This window comes from Dunckerocampus dactyliophorus, chromosome 2 (assembly GCF_027744805.1).
Source record: "Dunckerocampus dactyliophorus isolate RoL2022-P2 chromosome 2, RoL_Ddac_1.1, whole genome shotgun sequence".
NCBI classification, from domain to species: Eukaryota; Metazoa; Chordata; class Actinopteri; order Syngnathiformes; family Syngnathidae; genus Dunckerocampus; species Dunckerocampus dactyliophorus.
In genome coordinates, this window is record NC_072820.1 from 32373362 (window position 1) to 32394974 (window position 21613).

Sequence of the window (21613 nt, forward strand, 5' to 3'; positions counted from 1 at the left end):
CTGCCTGAGAGCTGCTCAAATGACTAACACCTTTGGAGAACAATGGTCAGCCAGTGTAAAAACAGAGATGAACTTAACCCACACATGCATTCATGAGCACAGCAAGGAGAGAAGTGGCTAAAGGGTTTCAAAAAAAGAGCTTCTCCTCAGCGGGAGCTGGGGTGGGGTGGGGGGCTCATGTACCTGCGGGATGGATCCCCTGCCGGGTCAGAGGAGACAGAAGCCGAGTTGGGAGTCCTGAGGGTGGGTTGCTGGTATCTCAGTCTGAGCAGCTGAGTGAGGGCTCCTGGTTTAAGCACTCGTCTGACAGTTTAGGGGTCGGCTGAAGGGGGGCGGTCACCTGTTTCTTAAATGTTTGTGAAGTGCTCTATGTGACAATGTAAACATACTCATTTGCTTCTCACACATTTAAAATGCCATGTTGTGATATTATTTACCTGACAAAACCTTATTTGATCATGCCTTATCAATGAAATGTACAAAAAATAAGAACCTGACAGCTTAACATATTCTTTTGTCGGCACCCAATTCAAACTCTTGATTGCCAGCCTTTCAAGTGAAATTCTGCGGGGTCTGATTGCATTTCAAAAGGCGGAATTCACTTGCGCTCTTCACTGCCGTATCCACACAATATCACCTCTCAGAGACGCCCGTTTAACTCAGGTACAAGAGCTCAAGAGGCTGTTTATGTTGAAAAGACGAATGGAGAGAGAGCTTTAACAAACGTGCATCCGGGAGTCAATTTGTCAACACTTCCACCAAATAGCACTTCATATTTAAGCTACTTGTGCGCAGCTTTATTTATGTGTGACACATCAGAACATGTCCTCTCTGCCATTCCATTTGATGTGCCGACTATCAAAGATGTGGGAAGCAGGAAAAATGAGTGACGACAAGTGAACTGAGTGCTTATAGCAAAAAGGAACTCTAGGATGGGGGCCGACGGGGGGTAGGGGGCGCAAAGGCTCTGGCCCACATAATATTTTTGTTCTGCGCTCAGATCAAGCAGTCGGCATGTCACGGCTGTAAAGTGAATAATTAAGTTCAATAAAACATACTGTGGTCTCCGGAGCCCCCATTTTTGCCCTCGGAGATGCATCCTCTCCGCAGTCAACAATTCCGGATCATTCCTGCACTGATTGACCGAGAAATATTATCTGTTATAAGCCTCAGATAAGCCTTGAATTTGTCTCAGCCATTTATATTCCATCGCCGTTACGCTCTTAAGTATTCTTTTAAATTGTCTGCTTGAATCTCAGGACTTGCATGTGAGCAGTGGTTGATCTGAAACCTCCACAAGGGGTGCTCTCCTAAGGAAAAATAGTTGTGAATAAACAATTTTTCACAGGCTGACATATATTTATTATTAATAGTTTTGTTTGTCCTGCCTTGGACGTGGGCCACCTTCTGCTCGAGCCCACTTCGGAATGTGAGAGGCCTAAGAGGGAACCCAATCTGTCACGCCATCTTCATCATCGTCATCGTCATCCCCCGAATCCCTCAACCTCATTCCTGCCCTAGCCTCACTTGCAGCTCATTAGTGCTCGACGGGCTGTTGTGACAGCTCATCATATCATGACATAAAGCAGAAGAAAAGGCAGCTTTAGTAGAGAGCACCCCCACTTTCTCGGGCCCCCCCAGGGTCCCATAAGGTCAACCCCTTCACATTTAGGGCCCTACGAGGTGCCACCAGGCGGAAATGAAAGGCCAACAGCTTGTTCCTGTCCAGAGCCTCCACGTCTCTGTCTCCCTAGCCTTTTGTTTTACTCCATCCCCTTGGCTACCTCCTGTGACACCACCCTTTTTCCTCTCCCTGGAGGTCAGACTTAAAGCAGTACATATTTTTGACCACTCCCAGAGGCTCTTTTTACAATTGGCGGTCATCCTGCTGTTTCTAAAATAGAGTAATTCATTGCTATGAATTTAAAGCTTGTACACTTTAGCACGCCATGGTACGGTTTAGACTAGCAGGGCTCCAAAAAGTGCTACAGTGCTTGATGGAAACAGGGCTTGAGAAAAAGTGAGTCTTCAAGTGTATATAAGGCTCACAGCTGTAAGTAGGAGTAGAACGGTGAATAAACAGCACCAGTGGCCATATCAGTAAGAGAACAAGAGTTGGCAAATCCCACGCCTGTACTCAAGCGTGTTGCCTGACTTATTCAGCAGCAGCAGCAGCAGGCAGGCGCCCTGTACATCCTGGACAAAGAGGAAGTCTGCGTATTCAGTGACAGATGCATGTGTACTTTCAAATTGTCTTCAGGGTCTTGTAAATGTCTTTTTGGAGACTTGAAAAGCTGGACACAACAGCGCTGAGTCGTATTGTCTGATGCTATATTTGTTTGTTGCGGAGAAAGTTGCTCGTCAACGGGGGTGGAAAGGGACAGGAAGTGTGTTTTTCCCTTCTTCTACCCTTGTGGAGAAGCCTCCCACGTTGCCTGCTTTTGTCTGGTGGCACTTTGTTGGTGTTGAAGCAAACAGGGCTGGCCAGGGCCTTCTCCCTGCAGGGACCACAGGGTTCCGCGTCATTGGCAACCAGAGTGGAGACTACTTGAGATGGCCGCATGGAAAGGGAAAGTAAACTGTTTCCCTTTCCTTTAGGTATCTGGCAAGAAGACAAGCGGTCCTTCCCTTTCCAGTCTCTGTCTTGATGATTCTCTGTTCACCAATCAGTGGACTCCAGTGGGTATGCCACCCTTGAGGTACCAGTACCCTTGCAGTGGGTAACCCATAATGTCGCTACCTTTTTGTCAGTGTAAATCCTGAACTATACTCAAGTCCTGCTTGGTGGAAACTGGATTTCTGATGTAAATCCGCAGGTTTGTAACTCTTTCAGACCTCTCTTTAAGTTTGATCTCAGGCATTTTGAACTGTTCTCTCAATGGCCGAAACCTCTGGACAAAAGCCCCTTTCCCTTCGAATGGCCACGAGAAAAGCTTTTCAGAGCGCAGATGAAGAATCGACAACATTCTTTCACATCATTACCCGAGGGATGAGGTTAGGAGGTGAGGGAAGAGAGGAGTGAGAGTAAGGGAGTAAGAGCGACAGGACTCGTCAGCTGCATGCGGCAGCTGTCTTTACCCCCCGCCCCCCATCATCTGTCTGTTCTGGATGTGCAGATCAGATCAGCAGCGCCTTGGTTTGTGTTTCTTTCAAACAAATGCCATTCCATCTCGACTCCCCCCCCACTTTCCTTCCCTTTCCAGCCCCTACAAACACATATATACGTCTCCCCTCTCAGCCCCACCGCTCCTCCTCAGCCTTTTCAGCTTCGGGCTGTGAATGAGTCCCAGGAGTCTCGCTGCTTCCCTGGAGTTCTGCGGGGGTTCATTAATCTTTCATTGGGACCATGGCAATTGGGAATGCCCCACCACCACCCTCCCCCAATTCTCTCCTGCTATAGAGAGGGCTTGCACACATCCTACCATAGATTCTCCATACTTCAGCTTTAGATGGTCATTTTACCCCAATCTCTCTGCCCTGTCCACCCCCCTTGGTACATGCCCCCGGGTGCACGCCGCCCCCTGACAGCAACTACTGCCGGAGATGTCCCACAGTTTTTCTTTATGCATGGGTTTAAGTCACTAATGAGGGCATGTGAGTGCCTATAAGAGACCAGCACCTCAGCCCCGCCTCTCTGCCACCACCCGCACCCTTGAACATATCATCCATGTTATGATAAGCCTGATTAGTGCTGCTTCTTTGACTGCTGAGGGCAGGATAAGGAGTAGTTAAAGAGGCGAAAGCCACCAGCCTAATCTACAGCAGTGCTCTAATCTGGTAATGTGGTGGCTGGGGGGACTGTCCCAGGCCAGGCTTGATGGGAGGGGGTGGGGGCCCATGGCAGCACATCCCTAAAGCGCCACTGTAATCTTTGGGTAATTGAAAAAAAAAAAAGGGAGGCAGAAGCAGGGTTGCGCCACTTAGGAGCACAATGAGACGATTACATAGCCAACAGTAATTTGGCAAAAATTGCAAAATGGATTTTCAGCCTCTCCTGTCTTCTCCTCATGATACAGACCTCGCCCCCAAGAACTAAATTCAGGGGGAGAGCCAAGTGTTGAAGACTGGATTTACATGCGCTGTCTTGATTTTTGGTGGTTTGCTGAAGATCGATTACTGTGGTTAGAAAGTGCTTCATCACACATCGGGGGAAATGGGAAGTGGCAACCCTCCAGGGCCTCGTAGATCGTTACTGGATTCCAGGGTGACACCGCAGAGAAGTGTTTTTAATTACAAACCGCATTGTTTTCACAGAGGCTCAGCGGTTTGGCGAATAGGAATGTGACACCTCTTATTTGCAGATTCTCCCTCTCTCCCAAATATTAACGCTTGCCTCTTTTTTTCTCTTGTCTTGCCCAGTCTAATAAGGTTCCAGTGGTTCAGCACCCTCACCACGTGCACCCTCTCACACCTCTGATCACCTACAGCAATGAGCACTTCACACCGGGAAACCCACCACCACACCTACAGACAGACGTGGACCCCAAAACAGGTACGTGGGAAGTCGACACTTGAGATGCATACAAAAATAACTTCACAAGACTGTCTTTGCCGTTAAAAGGCCCCACAAACTTAAGGGTATTTGGACTGTCCAACCTCCAAAACCTCTTGATCTCGCCGTTTTCGCAATGCCCGTCATTGCATCTTGTTTGGCCTCACTCACCCAGAGACTAACTGAATGCTTTTTATTCGTCTCTAGTTGGCGTTTTAGGTAATATCACCCTATTACGTTGGCCTTGAAATGGGGTGCAGAATAATGTGCCAGCTGCTGTTTAATGTACTGCTTAATGGGACGGTCTATTTGGACTTAATTTATTAATGAGCCATATTAGGCTGGTTGTGTGGCTTTTGTAACAGAAGTTTTTTTTTCAAAATGGAGGTTTTGCTTGGTCACACTGTGGAAAGGCGGCCCTAATGGTGGTGAAGACGAAACCTGCAAATGTGTCTCTTGTGTTCTTTTTCATATAAACTGCGAGGACAGGACATGTTTATTTATTCAGAATGTACAGTGGAAACTGAGCTGACTTAACTAAAGGTATTCCTATTTTTATGTTCAGTTTGATACTATTCCAAAGAAATTTAAAGTCAATCATGTCCCAGTGATGATATCACCAACGATTTGTAGTTCGGGAACATTTTGCATCATAATTTTGCACCTCCAACCATTGTCCGGAATTTATATGACTTTTGCTAGCTAGCTAATTAGCATTAACCGATCTTGCTATGATTCAGTCCAAAGCTAACATTGGCTTCTCTTTACTCGTATCTGCATTATTTTTATGCTTCATTATGTCAATATTTTAAGAAGTCAATTGATCAATTAAAAATATATATTTTCTAATGCCAGTGTTGTACTGATAGGAAGAATGCCTTCCAGAGGAGCTCAATGCCCCATATTTGACGTTGTGTTTGTTCTTCTTCAGAAAGAAGTTGAGATTGAATCAACAGCGCCTCTGCTGCTTGCAGCCAAGTAGTGCACTCCGTCTTTGAGTAATCAATCAGTTCTTACTCTCATTTCTGCAGATGAGGACCATCATCTGTGAAGTGATGCTCGCTAGAATTTGACGGGTCTGTTTATCGATTTGGATAGGACTTTCCTGATTTACGACCAATGCAACTTCTGACTGCTTGTCTTTACTAAGTATTTCAATTGTATTATGCTATACTCGAGCGCTGTTAAGGAGGAAGGAAAGCTAGCGCCATTAAAGAGAACTTTTTTTGTTTTGTCTGAGGTGGGTTTGAGGTCAAGACCCTTGAGTTCTTTCACACTAAACTAATCAACTGCCTAACTAAATAAATAAGAACTTTGGCTGTCCCGCTTTAATAGATAGACAATTGATGTAGTCACCAATTAGCCTAAATTAGATTAATTCATTGTTGGTGTGAGATAACAGCTGTCTATTTCCACTATTGTATTCATGTATATGGAATTATGCTGATGACAGGCACCTCTGTGTGATCACAGCCGTAAGGATACTGTTGTTAACTTGTAAACCTCCGTCATTTTATATTGTTAATGTCCCAATTCGTGAGACAAATATGACAAGAATCGTGTTGTTGTTGGCCCCCCTCCCCAGCCTTTCTTCACCTCTTTCCCCTCTGCCTCATGCAAACACCCTCTGCCGCTGTTGCCTTCCGAGGCCTTTGATCAGGAAGTGTGATTTAGCAAGCAACAAGCCTTCCTCCTCCTCCTCCTCCTCCTCCTCCACTTCTCCTTCTTCCCATCTGTGATGTGCCACACTTTCAACAAAGACGGAATTGTGACAAAAGATTCTTACGTCTTGTCTGTCCACCTCCTCTGTGCTCATGTTTTTTGCTGCAGGAATTCCAAGGCCTCCGCATCCTCCAGATATATCTCCTTATTATCCGCTGTCACCTGGCACCGTAGGCCAGATCCCCCATCCACTGGGATGGTTAGTACCACAGTAAGCAAACCATTTTTTTTTTTACGATATGTACTTTTATGAGAAAAAAGCCTCCACATTCTATGGTTTGCATTGTGTATCAATAGGGGTAATCAGTAGAGGTGCAGCGGTAAGGGGATACAGTTGTGGTTCAGTACATACCTCGGTTTAAGATCATGGTTTGGTTCATTTTGGGTACCGTGGGGGAACAGAATGCAAAACATAAAAATGCTCAGCAGATGTGTAACTAATGCAGGGGCATCAAAACTTTTTCCAGCGAGGGCCACATAGTGAAAAATTAAAGGATGTAAGGGCCACTTTGATATTTTGTAAAGCAACATGTCGATATGCTAAGAGGTTATATATATTTAAAGAAAAAACTGCATCTCAGCTTTGTGATATAGGTTTAAAAAAAGCCTATTATTAGTATGAACTTCTGTCTTTGCTTTTCCCCTATTTTTGCTGCATTTTGTTCTTCTTTGTAAATTTTCTTCCCTTAATATTATGACTTTATTCTCATAATATTTTTACTTTAATCCCACAACATGAAACATTTTTGTCAAACCCAATTTCCCAAAAATTACAACCTTGTTTTGTTTGTGATATTACATCTTCTCGTAATTCTGACTTTATTCCCATAATTTTTTGACATTATTCGCATAACAATATAACTTTTTATTTAACCTAATTTTCAAAAAATTATAACTTTATTCGGTGTCTTTTTGTTTCTTATAATATTACAACTTTAAAAACTAACACCTTATATATATATTTCTACTTTATTCAACTAAAATGATTTTTTTTTTGGACACCGCTGCTTTAATGAAACATGAAAAAATTCTAGTAGGTAATTCTTCAATTAATAAAAATCTCCCGCTTTTTGCAGGGGTATGATCCGGGACCACCAGCAAATTGTGAAAAACCGCAATGAAATGATAGGCCCATTAAAGTGCTCCCACTCTACAAACCTTCCTGACAGCTTGATGTTGATCATTTGATTTGGGATCAACCTTTGCAATAAAAGTGACTGTTGGAATTATTAGATTAGATTCAACTGCAGAACCCTTCCCTTCTCTCTTCAATTGCCATTGTTCACTTGCAACACGATCCAGGTTTAAGACCTAAATATGCCTTACACACTTATTAAACGCATTTAAAACATAAAAGGAATAGGTACTCATCACTAATGAAGATGAGTGATGAACAGATGAAATCTGATCCACGGTGTAGCCTTTAGCCTGGTCATCAGGCTAGTGCTAGAAGATAGCAGGCTAGAGAAGGCGTTTCTCCAAGCCACATCTACATAATCCACAGTTTGCCTGTAGTAATTCCAGTAATGACTTACCATCATATGTTAACTTGTGTTCACCTCGCTGCAACTATGGTGCATTCAAGGACTGCCAAAAGAAGTCTCAAAGAAATCTCAACGCTTGATGAAAAAACATTATCAGTGAATCATGAAGACATAAACATGTAAACATGGTGTGCTTTCTAACAGTGGTACATGTATGCTTTACATTGTACCTGTATTGTCACATATTTATAAATGGTTACCCACTTGTGGTTAATGAATGAAAACTCCCTATTTCCAGAGAAAAAACTAAATTTGGATAAAAAATCTGAATATATATGGTCGCAAATGCTGAATCGCTAATATGCCGGGGTCCCCTGAAATTCCTTATTGGTGGAAGTATAGTAACAGGAGACTTTTAATGACGGAAGTGAGTCTCCTCTTGGCACTGTATTTTTTAGGAAGTAGACACTTCCTATCCCACACGTAATGTCTTCCCTTTGGGAACTTGGTACGCCTGTATACCGTACTGAAACCTCCGATTATGAATACATGTACCGTTACACCCGCGATGAGAACCTTAACTCCTAACTTTGCTCGTTTCTCAACCGCCAAATCCCGACGTCTTCCTTCCGAATCCTAGTTAGCATGTCTCTGTAGGGTCAAATTAGAGTAACAAAGCGTGATTGCCCACGTTTTACCCACAATCCCGCACGGGGACTCTCCCTCGGTAACTCTTGTCAACACTTGTTAATATGACAAAAGGCTACAAATTAAGCTCTGTTAATTTAATGTTTTTCTCACCGCGATCTAAATACCGAGAAAGGGCCCCCGAGCGCGGCCGCGGCGCCCCTTTGATTCGTCGCACTTTATTTTGGTATAAATTTACATTCATTATTGTTTGTCTTTGGATGTGTAGACCTCAATTAGGGTGATAGCTCCATTTAAAGAGAAGCGCACTTCGTCTTTAATTATCACAACAAAACACCTAGTTCTAGCTCTGGGGGGCTGGGAGGGGACTGGGGGCTGCTCCCGCTCTGCGAAGGGTTATGAAATTTAATTAGCCATCGCTATCAAGATTTGTGGCGTTGAAATTGTTGAGAGTTTCCCCTCAGCTTTGATGTGTGCTTTGCAATCCCCTAGATTTTTGTCCTGATCAAATGAGAATAAAAGGCGGCGGGGAGGGCAGACGGACCAGAGGGTGCTCTTACCTTTCTCTTCCATCAGCCTTGTTTCCTTACCTTTCTTCTTCCCCTTCTTCCCAGGCAAGGTCAACCTGTTTATCCAATCACAACAGGGGGTTTTAGACACCCCTACCCAACTGCGCTCACTGTCAACGCATCCATGTCAAGGTGAGTTGAGCCCTTGGCACTAAACACACACACACACACAACTTAGCTTTTGACTGGTGCTACAAGTCCCCCCTTAAGGACGCCTTCCTGTCTTTATTCAAAAGGCCAAATCTCCAGCGAGGGAGGGTGCTCAAATATTAATTATATTTATTTTGTCTAATTAGGCCCCTGAAGAACATTTAGCCCCCGCTCACGTCAGGCTGATGCTAAATCAGCGGTGCTGCGTCCTTGCTGCGGCAGACAGATAAATAAACACAGCAACATTTAGCTTGGTGATGCCTTTAAGTGCTGCTGTGGTTATTGCAGCCACAATAGGGAGGGGCAGCAGGGATGTCATATTTGTAGTCATTTATACATGAATGTGTGTGCTTTTAAAACTGTTTGTGCTCTTGAGAAACTTGATATTGTGTGGAGAAGAAACAAAACCTCAAAAATGTCGTATTAACCATATTATAAAATTTTTAACTTAAAGAAAAACTGCGCTTTTTTTAGAATGTGCCCGTCATCCACAATCCTTATGTGAGACATCAACACACGTCTTTCTATTTTCTGTACATTCTAAAGATCTTAAAACAGACAGAAAGAAGCAGCTCATTAATGCACGTAATGGGACACACCTACTCCTCCTACAAAGCCCGCTATTAAAACACCCCCAAAAATCTGCAACAAGGAGTGGAGTGGCCAGCCAACCAAATTGACCCCAAGAGCACAGCGAAGACTCGTCCAAGAGGTTACAAAAGACCCCACAACAGCAGCCAAAGAACTGTAGGCCTCACTTGCCTCAGTGTTGGTGGTGTTCATGACAGTGGTCAGTGTTCATGACTCCACCATAAGAAAGACACTGAGCAAAAACGGCCTGCATGGAAGAGTTCCATGACGAAAACCACTGCTGAACATAAAGAACATTAATGTTCATCTCAATTTTGCCAGAAAACATCTTGATGATCCCCAAGACCTTTGGGAAAATACTCTGAAGAGACAAAAGTTTAGCTTGTTAAGCAGTAGCTCTCCCAGCTACTTCGTCCAGCTCCTCCCGGCAGACCCCGAGGCGTTCCCAGGCCAGTTGAGAGACATAGTCTCACCAACGTGTCCTGGGTCTTCCCTGAGGCCTCCTCCCGGTTGGACGTGCTCTGAACACCTCCCGTGGGAGGCGTCCTGACCAGATGCCCAAGCCACCTCATCTGGCTCCTCTCAATGCGGAGGAGCAGTGGTTCTACTCTGAGCTTCTCCCGGATGACAGTGCTTCTCACCTTATCTCTAAGGGAGAGCTCAGCCACCCTACAGAGAAAATTCATTTCGGCCGCTTGTAGCGGTGATCTTGTCCTTTCTGCTCTGCAGCGGTTCATTGTGGTGAAGAGAGAGCTGAGTCCACATCACTGCAGACGCTGCACCAATCCGTCTGTTGATCTCGCGTTCCATCCTTCCCTCACTTGTGAACAAGACCCCGAGGTACTTAAACTCCACCACTTGGGGTAGGATCTCACCCTCAACCCGGAGATGGCACTCCACCCTTTTCCGAGCGAGAACCATGGACTCGGACTTGGAGGTGCTGATTCTCATCCCAGCTGCTTCACACTCAGCTGCGAACCGATCCAGTGAGAGATGAAGGTCATGGCTCGATGAAGCCAGCAGGACCACATAATCTGAAAAAGCAGAGACCCAATCCTTCAGCCACCAAACCAGAACCCCTCAACGCCCTGGCTGTGCCTACAAATTCTGTCCATAAAAGTAATGAACCGAATCAGTGACAAAGGGACAGACCTGGCAAAGTCCAACCCTCACTGTAAACGAGTCCAACTGATTGCCGGCAATGCGAACCAAACTCTGACACCAGTCATACGGGGAACAAACCGCCTGAATTAGGTGGTCCGGTACCCCATATTCCCGGAGTGCTCCCCACAGAATTCCTCGAGCAACACGGTCGAATGCCTTCTCCAAGTCGACAAAACACATGTAGACTGGTTAGGCAAAGTCCCATGCACCCTCAAGAACCCTGCCGAGAGTGTAGAGCTGATCCACAATTCCACGATCAGGACGAACACCACACTGATCCTCCTGAATCCAAGATTCAACTATCCGGCAGATCCTACTCTCCAGAACCCCTAAATAAACCTTACGAGGAAGGCTGAGAAGTGTGAAAAAGAGTTGCCACCCCTGCCCGTCACCTCAAAACCGCTGGCAACGCCAGAGTGGAATAAATTCCAACCCCTCTCAAGAGGACTGGTTCCAGAGCCCTCGCTGTGCGTTGAGGTGAGTCTGACTATATCTAGCCGGTACTTCTCACGCACCAGCTGAGGCTCCTTCCACCAGAGAGGTGACATTCCACGTGCCAAGGCCCCCGCCTTCGGCCGCCACCCAGCTCACTCTGCACCCGACCCCTTTGGCCCCTCCCACGAGTGGTGAGCTCATGGGAGGGGGGACTCATGTTACCTCTTTGGGCTGTGCCTAGCCAGACCCCATAGGTGCAGGCCCAGCCACTAGACGCTCGCCATCGTGCCCCACCTCCAGGCCTGGCTCCAGAGGGGGGCCCTGGGGACCGGCGTCTGGGCGAGGGAAATTTGGGACCAAACTTGTGTTTCTTCATTGGGGTCTGTTGAGCCACGCTTTGTCTGGTCCCTCCCCTAGGACCTGTTTGTCATGGGTGACCCTACCAGGGGCGTAAAAGCCCCCGACAACTTAGCCCCTAGGATCATTGGGACACGCAAACCTTCACCACGATAAGGTGGTAGCTCAGGAAGGAGAAAAGCCCTCTCAAAAAAACATACCAACAATAAAACATGGTGGTGGTAGTGTGATGGTCTGGCACTGTTTTGCTGCTTCAGGACCTGGAAGACTTGCTGTGATAATTGGAACTGTCTACCAAAAAATCCTGAAGGAGAATGTCCGGCCATCTGTTCGTGACCTCTAGCTGAAACCAACTTGGGTTCTGCAGCAGGACAATGATCCAAAACACACCAGCAAGTCCACCTCTGAATGGCTGAAGAAAAATAAAATGAAGACTTTGTAGTGTCCTAGTCAAAGTCCTGACCTGAATCCTACTGAGATGCTGTGGCATGACCTTAAAAAGACCCTTCATGCTGGAAAACCCTTCAATGTGGCTGAATTACAAAATTCTGCAAAGATGAGTGGGCCAAAATTCCTCCACAGCGCTGTAAGAGACTCATTGCAAGTTATCACAAACACTTGATTGCAGTTGTTGCTGCTAAGGGTGGCCCAAACAGTTATTAGGTTTAGGGGGCAATCACTTTTTCACACCGGGCCATGTAGGTTTGGATTTTTTTCTCCCTTATGTTTTTTCCCCAATATATCAGTGATCGCAAAATTGCTACATTTAATTTTATTGTATATCATGAATTTCCAGCACTAAAACAGTTTTGGCTCTTAAAAATAGTTCTTAGTTTTTGAAAGCAATGGGTTTCCATATACAGTCATCGCTCATGTAACGCAGTTAATTGATAGATAGAAACTTTATTGCAGACACACAGGTCCATATCACAATATATAAAAGTACATTAAAAAAACACAACACAAAACACAGACATTATCATTGCTGTCCATGGTAATTAAAATAAGTACAGGAATTTGATCCAATGTTTCCAAAACAAGAGGAATACCTTGTGTCACTTTGCAAAGGCTCAATCAAGGCTATTATGATTACATTTTTTTAATCAACTAACCAGTGCATGCCACCTGAAACTTTTTTGTTTTGGCTTTACTGTAACTATACCACAAATTAGCTATATACTGTAGAGTGTAGCACAATAGGCTCCAAAAAGGGCTATCTTAACATCATCTGTACACATGTGAAATTTATGTGCTAGCATATTGGCTTGTGCATGTAGTTTACAGCACGGGCGCTGCACATCGTCATCACAAAAATCATTCCAAAAAAAAAGACCCAAATATTGTTCACCACATTTAGCACTTTGTCAGCCATACAAAATGAAGGACAATCTAGCTTGTTATCGCCTTTGGTTTTATCAATCATACCTACACTCTTTTTTGGGGTTAAACAAGTTGTCTGTAAGGAGACACACCAACTAAGTAATCAGCATACAACAAATGATTAACGAGACTCTCCCCCACCATGTATCCAGTGTGACACGCTTTCAATTTTTTTTAAAAGATCATCCATATACAAAGTGAAAAGAACAGGTGACCGTAATCCAACTTGTCAGACCCCATTAGTCACTAGCAAGGATGAAGATATGCTCTTACCCCATTTAGTTTGCATGGTTTGATGTGTACAGTATACCACAAGTGTAAAATCCTTATCAAATATGGAGGAACCCCTTGATCTTGTAGTTTGACAAAAAAATTGACATGATTTACTCTGTCAAAGGCTTTGGATGCGTCCGGAAAACACATAAATATCGTAGTGTTCTGTCTTCCATACTTATTATTTCCTTCAGTGCATATATGCGAAAGTCTGTACTGTGTTTATTTTTTAAACCAAATTGATTGTCAGTGATTCTTCTGTATTCTTAAAGCCTATCCAAGAGTATTCCTTCCAATACTTTGGATAGTACACTAGCCAGAGCAATTGGCCTGTAGCTTTCTATGCTGGATATTTTTGCCAGTTTTGTCCTTGACTACCGGCACGAATAAAATGGACAACATACTGTAGAGTCAGGCAGGATGCCATGCATTAACAATCCAGAAAAATACATAGTGAGATTCTATTGCTTGCATATTTCAGATGTTCTGCTGTTATTTGGTCAAGGCCACATGTTTTGTTACTACCAATTGCTCAATGGCTTGATACACCTCATCAGGTCTAATAATCACACCATCATTGTAAGAAACATCACCAACATTAACTTCATCACTCTTAGCACAGTTAAAAATATTCTTATAATGTTTTCTCTACAGTTCAGCAATGTTTTCAGCCCCCATAATCCCATCAATATTAGATGGCAGGCTCATCTTACGGTTATTGATAACCTTAACTTCTTTCCAGAATTTGGCCATAGAGTTTGTCCTCATGGCTTGCTCATTTCTTTGTAATAAACTGTACAGCATATTTAAATCTAGCATTGCATGCTTTTTCTGTTCCCACTGCCTAACTTTTTCGGAAAGAACATAGTTTTTAAAAGCTTCTTTGGCCTCTACATAAAGTTCAGACACATACTCATTCCATCCTGGCCTGAAATTATGCTGTTAAGCCCTTTTTGGCAGAATGATTTACTGGCCTTATTTAGACAATTGACAATTTTATCATATGTTATAAATAAATCATTGTTGTGCTTTTGGTTCTTATAAGTAATGTCACCACACAAAATAGCCTCTAGATGGATGTCAATATTCCTTAGGGTCTTTTCAGTCAGTGAGTTGTGATGCCGGAGTTCATCTTCCACAATAATTTCAGCAGTGTATGTCTGCTTTTATTCGAGATTTAGCTCAGAGTAACCAGTATCGCCACCTGCTATGTCCGCCATCTTGTATTTCCTTGTATTTCTTGTATTAATTAGTTCCAGACCTACCGTGGTAAATGAAAAGTAGGATTCCTTCTTTATAAATGGAATATTTTTGTAGTGAGCAAAGAAAACTTGTTTTCAACCATCTAAATGTTTTTTTTTAACATTATTAAAGCCCTCTAGACGTGAAATAACCCTATAGTCACCTTTACACTCGTTTTACCGAATATAGCAGATATAATAAGAGAAAATAAGACATATTAAAAATAAATAAGACATAACATAGACTAACACATCAGCACTGTGAGAGTTCCTTGGTCTGGACAGCATACTTACTGCAGTGGATATTGTCTCAGTAATGTAACATAATGGCGCCTGAATGACACCACGTCAGGAGGATTAATTAGTCAGCCTTTTTATTTGAAATGGACACAGGGCACTACATCTTACAGACAGATGCTCAAAACACAGCATGAACAGTTCAACACTTCCTAGTTCTCTTCTTCTACGGACTTTATTTCCTAAAAGCTAGCTGTAACCCAGCATGCAGAACATCACAGCCCTCTATAGCCCACATTCTAAACAGCAGCGCAGAACTACACAATACACCTGTTGCTACAGTAACATTACTGACACCTAGTGACCAGTGTAGAGTACTAAATATCATATATTAAAATGCATCTCCTGAATGCCTTATATTTGTATTTTAGTTTATTTTGCCATATTTATGCTTGAAAATGCATAATATAGATCAACAATATGTAATATTTGCTTAAATCTGCATATTTTTTTGTAATAATAGGCCATATTCAACCACAAAAGAGCAACAATTTATTAATTTTGACAAACCGTGATGGAGTGAAGCTACGAAATTCGAACCACCATGTGGCGAGCCACAACTGTACAATGAAACCTCGGTTTTGGTATACCCCAGTTTTCCTATGTTTCAGTTTTCATACAATATTGCACGTAAGAAACTAGTCAGTTTGTCCCTGTATTGTATTGTATTGTTTAAAGAAATTGAGTGCCCAAACAAATTACCCTACGCGTTGCTGATTCACAGTGTGACTGCTACGTTATCGGCCATAGGGCCAAATGAAAGTTGCGGGTGCCAACATTTTGATGAAGAAGGTGAGAAACGCTGTTGAATTTGATCTCGCCAGGATGTACGGGAAGTTCACATCAACACTAACTTTCGTCCATTCATCATTAATAATTATTTTGCATTTTTTTTCTACATATAACTATTGTAAAATTTGTTCATATTTTTGTGTGTCTGGAGTAGATTAATTGGATTTGCATTATTTCCTATGGGAAAAGTTGCCTTGGTTTTCATACATTTTGGTTTTCAACAGACCTTTTGGAACAAATTAATAACAAAAACCATGTTACCACTGTATATATTTATATACATAAACGATAGTCAGTGAAAATGCTACTGGCATGCATATTACAATGGTGTCAGGTAATTTTTTTTTTTTTTTTTTTTTTGCAAACATACCCAAAGTTGTCAGTCCTCTCCTACTGCCCCCTCCTTCCTTTACAGTGAGGGACTTGTGGGAGTGGACGGGTTCCAAGCTTGAGTATAATTTCGATGGAGAAAAGCGTCTCCTCTGGGCGTTGTATTTAAACCTTGGTGACACTGATGGATGGTGTCTATGCAGGCAGAGAGGTCGGCTGTGAGAAAGCTGACTTTTCAATCCAGCCCAGCTGTTCCTACGTTGTTCAACTGTCCTCTTATAGCTCATTGAAGGAAATCTTTTATGGAAAAGGCCCTCCGGAGCAAAGGTCCAGACATCTGGCAACGGCGTCCATCCCAAATAGGCTTAAAGTGACTGCTAATTGGCTCTCTTAATGGCCACCTCCACATTGTCATCATACTATTTCCAGTTGTTGCTAATTGAATTTGCCGGCTGTGGTCGTGGCAAGGAGCTAATGCACTGTGATGAAACCCCTAATTTAATTAGTCTAACTGAATGGGGGGGGGGGGTGCTTGAGAGGCAGAGAATGGTTTAACACGAGACACTGGTCCTCAAATGACCAAAAAAAAACATAGTTAATTATTTATGTCTCACGTTGCCTTGATGGCAGCTTCAGAAGCACTCCTGACCCTGAATTAGGATACAGGAAGGGAAGGTGGTAGACAGGAGCACCTTGGACCTTGCTGCTGTTAAAAATGCGCCATGTTGAGTAAAATAAGACGGAGAAGAGAGAGATTTTGGCTAATGACGGGTTCTCCACCCATCCTGTATTGTGTATACTGTATGTGCATGTGACAGGTGGGCGGCCCTTTGATATCTGCCCCCCACCCCCACCCTTATCAAATCCTATTCCTCCTCGGGAGGACCGGGCACATCATTACACATTAAACAGGCTTCACTTTGGCAATTAAATGTACAGACGATCCCGCCCCCATCTTGTGTACCCCGACCAGCCGTCCTCACTTTTCCCGATTGAGACATCGGAGCCTCAGGGCCTGGTAGGCGGACGGTGGCCGGGGCCTGCCAATGCATTACTTTCTGTGTTAAATTGGTGGGATGATGATGATGATGATGATGATGCCCTGCTCTTCAAAGGGACTGGCCATTATGTTTAAAGCATAACCTGGGCCAGGAGGTGGTAGGAAGGAAGGAAGGACGGACGGGCGGAGGGAAGGAGTCATAGCAGTGTGGAGGTGGCAAAAAGGGAAGGGGAAAAGAAAAGAAAAAATTCAGAACAGAGGAAATTTTAACAAGTGCACAGAGAGGAGGCGAGAGAGAGGAAAGGAGAACGTGGCAGTCCCTAATGATGGGCGACGCTCCGCTGCCGAGCTCCCCATCAGCAGATGACATGGCACAAACACCAACATGTCAGGGATGAAGGCAGGAGAGGGGGGGAAAAAAAGAGTTTGAAGGGGGTTGTGTGTTTGGGAGAGGGGGGAGGCTGCCCTAGCGGTCCCTTGAGATGGCCTCCAACAGAAACTAGTTGTTCCTGGCGAGTTTATCCTCATCATTATATTCTGGCTCGGAGCCATGCAGCCAGACACGGCGAGATAATGAGCTTTGCAGAAAAAAAAGGAGGAAAAAAAAGAAGGAGAAATATTCCTTTTTTTCCTTCTCTCTTGGATTCGGTCACATGGTGGCCCCGCACTGTTTAAACATTGTCAGACTTCCATTCTAAATACTGTTCTTTCTCACGGGAATGTTCTGAACTCCTGTTTCAATGCCAGTGTCTTACTGAACAGAATGTTGAGGTCAACTTCCCATAGTTACTGTTTGTTCTTCTACTAGTTAATACTGACTCAACAGCGCCTCTGGCGCTCAAGCGCTATTAGAGTAGAAACGTTAGCGAAAATAACAAGAACTTTGGTTATTCCGCTTTACTGTGGTAGCTAGCTTATGACTGACCAGTTTGATTTCCGATCCTGACCACGATTAGTGCAACAAATTGGATTGATGGCTTTACGAAGTGTTTCTTTTATATGATACTTGATGATATGATATGATATATATAATGATATATGATACCTACTTGGGCCGCACTGTGGTCTAGTGGTTAGCATGTTGGTCACAGTCAAGACATCGGGAAGACCTGGGTTCAAATCTCCGTTGGGCATTTCTGTGTGGAGTTTGCATGTTCTCCCCGTGCGTGTGTGGGTTTCCTCCCACATTCCAAAAATACACATGTTAGGTTAATTGGCGACCATAGGTATGAATGTGAGTGTGAATGGTTGTTTGTCTATATAGGGTGTACCCCGCCTGTCGCCTGAAGTCAGCTGGGATAGGCTACCCTATCATAGCATACCCCCACGACCCAAATGAGGAGAAGCGGCATAGAAAATGGATGGATGATACCTACCTAAGCGATTGGAGATTAAGGAGGCAGGATAATAGTAAAGACAATTTTTGTTATTGACTGAATTGTCAGAAAGACCGGCGGTCATAAATTACAAATCATGCAATTTGTGTTCCAGTTCATTACATAGGTAATCAGTGGGGTTGAGGTGAGGGCTCTTCCGTTCCTCCACACCAAACTCAACTGCATTAAATGTACTTAGAATGTTTTTTTTATTGCGTAAGCAATGTAATTGGGGTATAGCGTACAAAAAATGGCCAGATTTGAGCAGAAAAAATATTTCCACACAATATAAGTTGCTCAATTGTGAATGATTACATGTATGTTTGCATTCTATGTGTTTTGAGCCAATTCCATTCACATTGGCGTGAAAGAAAACAAAAAAACGTAATGGAATCGAGCCCAAATTTCTTTTCAAGTTTCTTTTTGTTCTCGCTCCATTTCACCCGCGGCCATTCTGACGATTTACACAGTCTTCTGTCCTCTAGGTTCCCCCCACACATGGTGCCCCCCCACCACAGTTTGCACACAACGGGCATCCCACACCCGGCCATCGTCACGCCCAACGTCAAGCAGGAATCCTCCCACAGCGACATCAGCTCCCTCAACAGCTCGTAAGTCGTCCCACACCTGGACGCAACACAAGCCCCCCCTTCCCAACCAATTTGATCTCTTAACCGTCCCCTCATTCTGTCGCGACGCAGGAAACAGTCAGACGCTAAAAAGGAGGAGGAGAAGAAGAAGCAGGTTCACATAAAGAAGCCCCTGAACGCCTTCATGCTGTATATGAAGGAGATGCGCGCCAAGGTGGTGGCCGAGTGCACGCTGAAGGAGAGTGCCGCCATCAACCAGATCCTGGGCCGAAGGGTGAGTCCCTCGGTTTTAGATCGCTTCCCCGTCCTGCTCTTCATAATCATGTTAACCGAGTGTCTTTATCGTCCTGCAGTGGCACGCGCTATCGAGGGAGGAGCAGGCCAAGTACTATGAGCTGGCCAGGAAAGAACGACAGCTCCACATGCAGCTCTACCCCGGCTGGTCAGCCCGGGACAACTATGTAAGTTTTTAAGTTTACAAGTCGTAACGATGTCTTCTTCTTCTTCCCTCCCCAAACCAATGCCTCTTGCTTGGTCACATGACCAAAAGTTAAGATGCGGGGTATCATTTCAGAAATGTTAGTATTGAATTCCAACAATATGTCAGCTTTTACGATGGGCATAATCTGAACTTGCTGGAAATACGCAAAATGAACAACATAGCACCGTAATGCACGTACACATTGACGACTACTTCTTGACTGATGCTTAAAATACAGAATAACTCTAAATACGATAATTACATTCTGAAATGGTAATATATACATCAGATATATTATTTTGTTCAAATTTGTTAAAAATATGCTCATACTTTGACTGTAGTTTCTTTATGTAGGCGCTAAAATATCTGGATTCGCACCAATTCATTAGCTGTGTTGCGTTATAGTGGAATAAATTAATGACGCTTGTTGTGCAGTTGGATAACAACTCTCAACTGATGCCTAAAACACGGTGTAATGCGAAAGACGATAATTATATTTTCAAATGGTAAGATGAGCATCTGATTACCGTATGATTTTGTTGAAATTTATTGAAATTATGCTAACATTTTGACCATAATCTCTTTTTGACTGTGCAAAAATATCTCGATTAGCACCAATTCATTGTCCGCGTTTCTTTATAGCGAAACAAATCGAGTAGTAAATGAATTTTTTTATGCTGATGGCTAACAACTTTTTGACTCCCAGGCACTAAAAACATGGTATAACTCTAAACACCGTTAATACCATCAATGCAGTATGGAACGGTACAACAACCATCTGGAATTGTATTTCTTCAAGTTTGTTGAAACTTGAGTGTAGTCCATTTTTTGTAAGAGTAAAAATATGTCAAACACTGATAGATTTGCAAAAATAGTTCACTACTAAAAATTACGCTGAACGCTTACGCTAAACACAGTAAATGTAATCATTTGAAACGGTATGATAACCATTTTATCCCCAGTGTACGCCCTATGCTGCGTTCAAATCATTTGCTGTTCAGCTGTTGAGTCAGACTGTCAAAGCAAGTCAATGCTAATGCTAAAGATACTTGAATACGCTCAACGGCGTAACATAAGTTTATCTGGATTTTCATCCACTTTGCGTGAGTTCAGTAGTGGGAAAAGTGCAAGATCAATTTCCGACATGCTAGAAATTGTAGACAGATTGGAAATGGACAATAGATCCTCGCAGCATCGGTATTGATACGAACTGATCTTTGCCGTTTGTTTCCGATTGATGCGTTTTGTTTTTTTGTTTTTTTTTGCAAGCCCATTAAGATGAAGTGAGTAAAACTCAGACAAAAGACTGCAGCGCTGGAAGAAAACAGAATCCTCATCTGGCCCGCAGTGTTTGAAACAAACCGCAGGGCAGCTCGAAAGAGCAAGCGCGAAACAGAAAAAGATGGAGAAAGAGACAATGAATAAATAAATCAAAACACAAAGATGAGTTCTAGTCTAGCGTTTCATGTTTTTGGGCATCCTGCAATATAATAACTAAGGTTCCTGTCTGTGTCTATCTCCCTTTTTTTCCTCTTTCTATTTTTTTGGCGGCTAACCAACAGGGGAAAAGGAAGAAGAGAAAAAGGGAAAAGCAGCAAGCGGAGAGCAACGGTAAGCCAAGCTGCAATTATCTCCCATATTAGACCGGCCCCATCATGTGTCAGCCACATGTGACATCTTGCAAGATAAAAGTCAAGCTAGTTTTGTTGTGTGTGTGTGTGTGTGTGTGTGTGTGTTTAATATATTTCTGTGTGTGCTTGGCTTTTCTTTTTCTTCATCATAGTCATGAAATTCAATATTTAAATGGTAGATTTGGCTGTACAGTAACCCACCCCCTACCCCTCCTCTATTTTTTGTAGTCTCCCCTTGCTAATAACAGCTGAATATGCATGACACCCCCAAAAGACACCAAACAGCCCCCCTCCTTCTGATACCACCCCTCCCGTTTGCCCCTTAGCAGTGTGGTATATGTGTTTTGGAGACACATTGTGAGATATTAACTTTGCCACTACTGTGTGTTTTTACAATGCCTGCAGCCTGCAAATAATGTGCGTGTGTGTGTGTGTGTGGATACTAACAGGGCTGCCCCCTCGCTTGCCTTCATGCATGCTTTTAACCCAATCAAAGCAATACAATTAAGGAGGTTTGCTAATTCTGTGACTGCTCCATCTCCACCGCTATGATCCATTATACATCCTCCTGATCGTTGTTGTGAGAAGGTTCTCAATGCTCGTTTTGGTG

General features: G+C 43.5%; 1 protein-coding gene across 40 annotated transcripts in view; it reads left to right on the forward strand.

Annotated features, from left to right (window-relative positions):
* Window positions 1-21613, forward strand: part of tcf7l2 (transcription factor 7 like 2) — a 120781-nt gene that overhangs the window by 90151 nt on the left and 9017 nt on the right. For 15 of the 40 annotated variants that reach the window (XM_054767564.1, XM_054767565.1, XM_054767559.1 and 12 more), the window contains 7 exons: window positions 4360-4492; window positions 6323-6425; window positions 8961-9047; window positions 18772-18912; window positions 19003-19165; window positions 19245-19352; window positions 20920-20983. In XM_054767564.1, coding sequence (XP_054623539.1) covers window positions 4360-4492; window positions 6323-6425; window positions 8961-9047; window positions 18772-18912; window positions 19003-19165; window positions 19245-19352; window positions 20920-20983 — 799 coding nt within the window. The remainder of the gene's footprint in view (window positions 1-4359; window positions 4493-6322; window positions 6426-8960; window positions 9048-18771; window positions 18913-19002; window positions 19166-19244; window positions 19353-20919; window positions 20984-21613) is intronic. The other 25 variants (XM_054767567.1, XM_054767566.1, XM_054767561.1 and 22 more) reach the window with 6 other exon arrangements.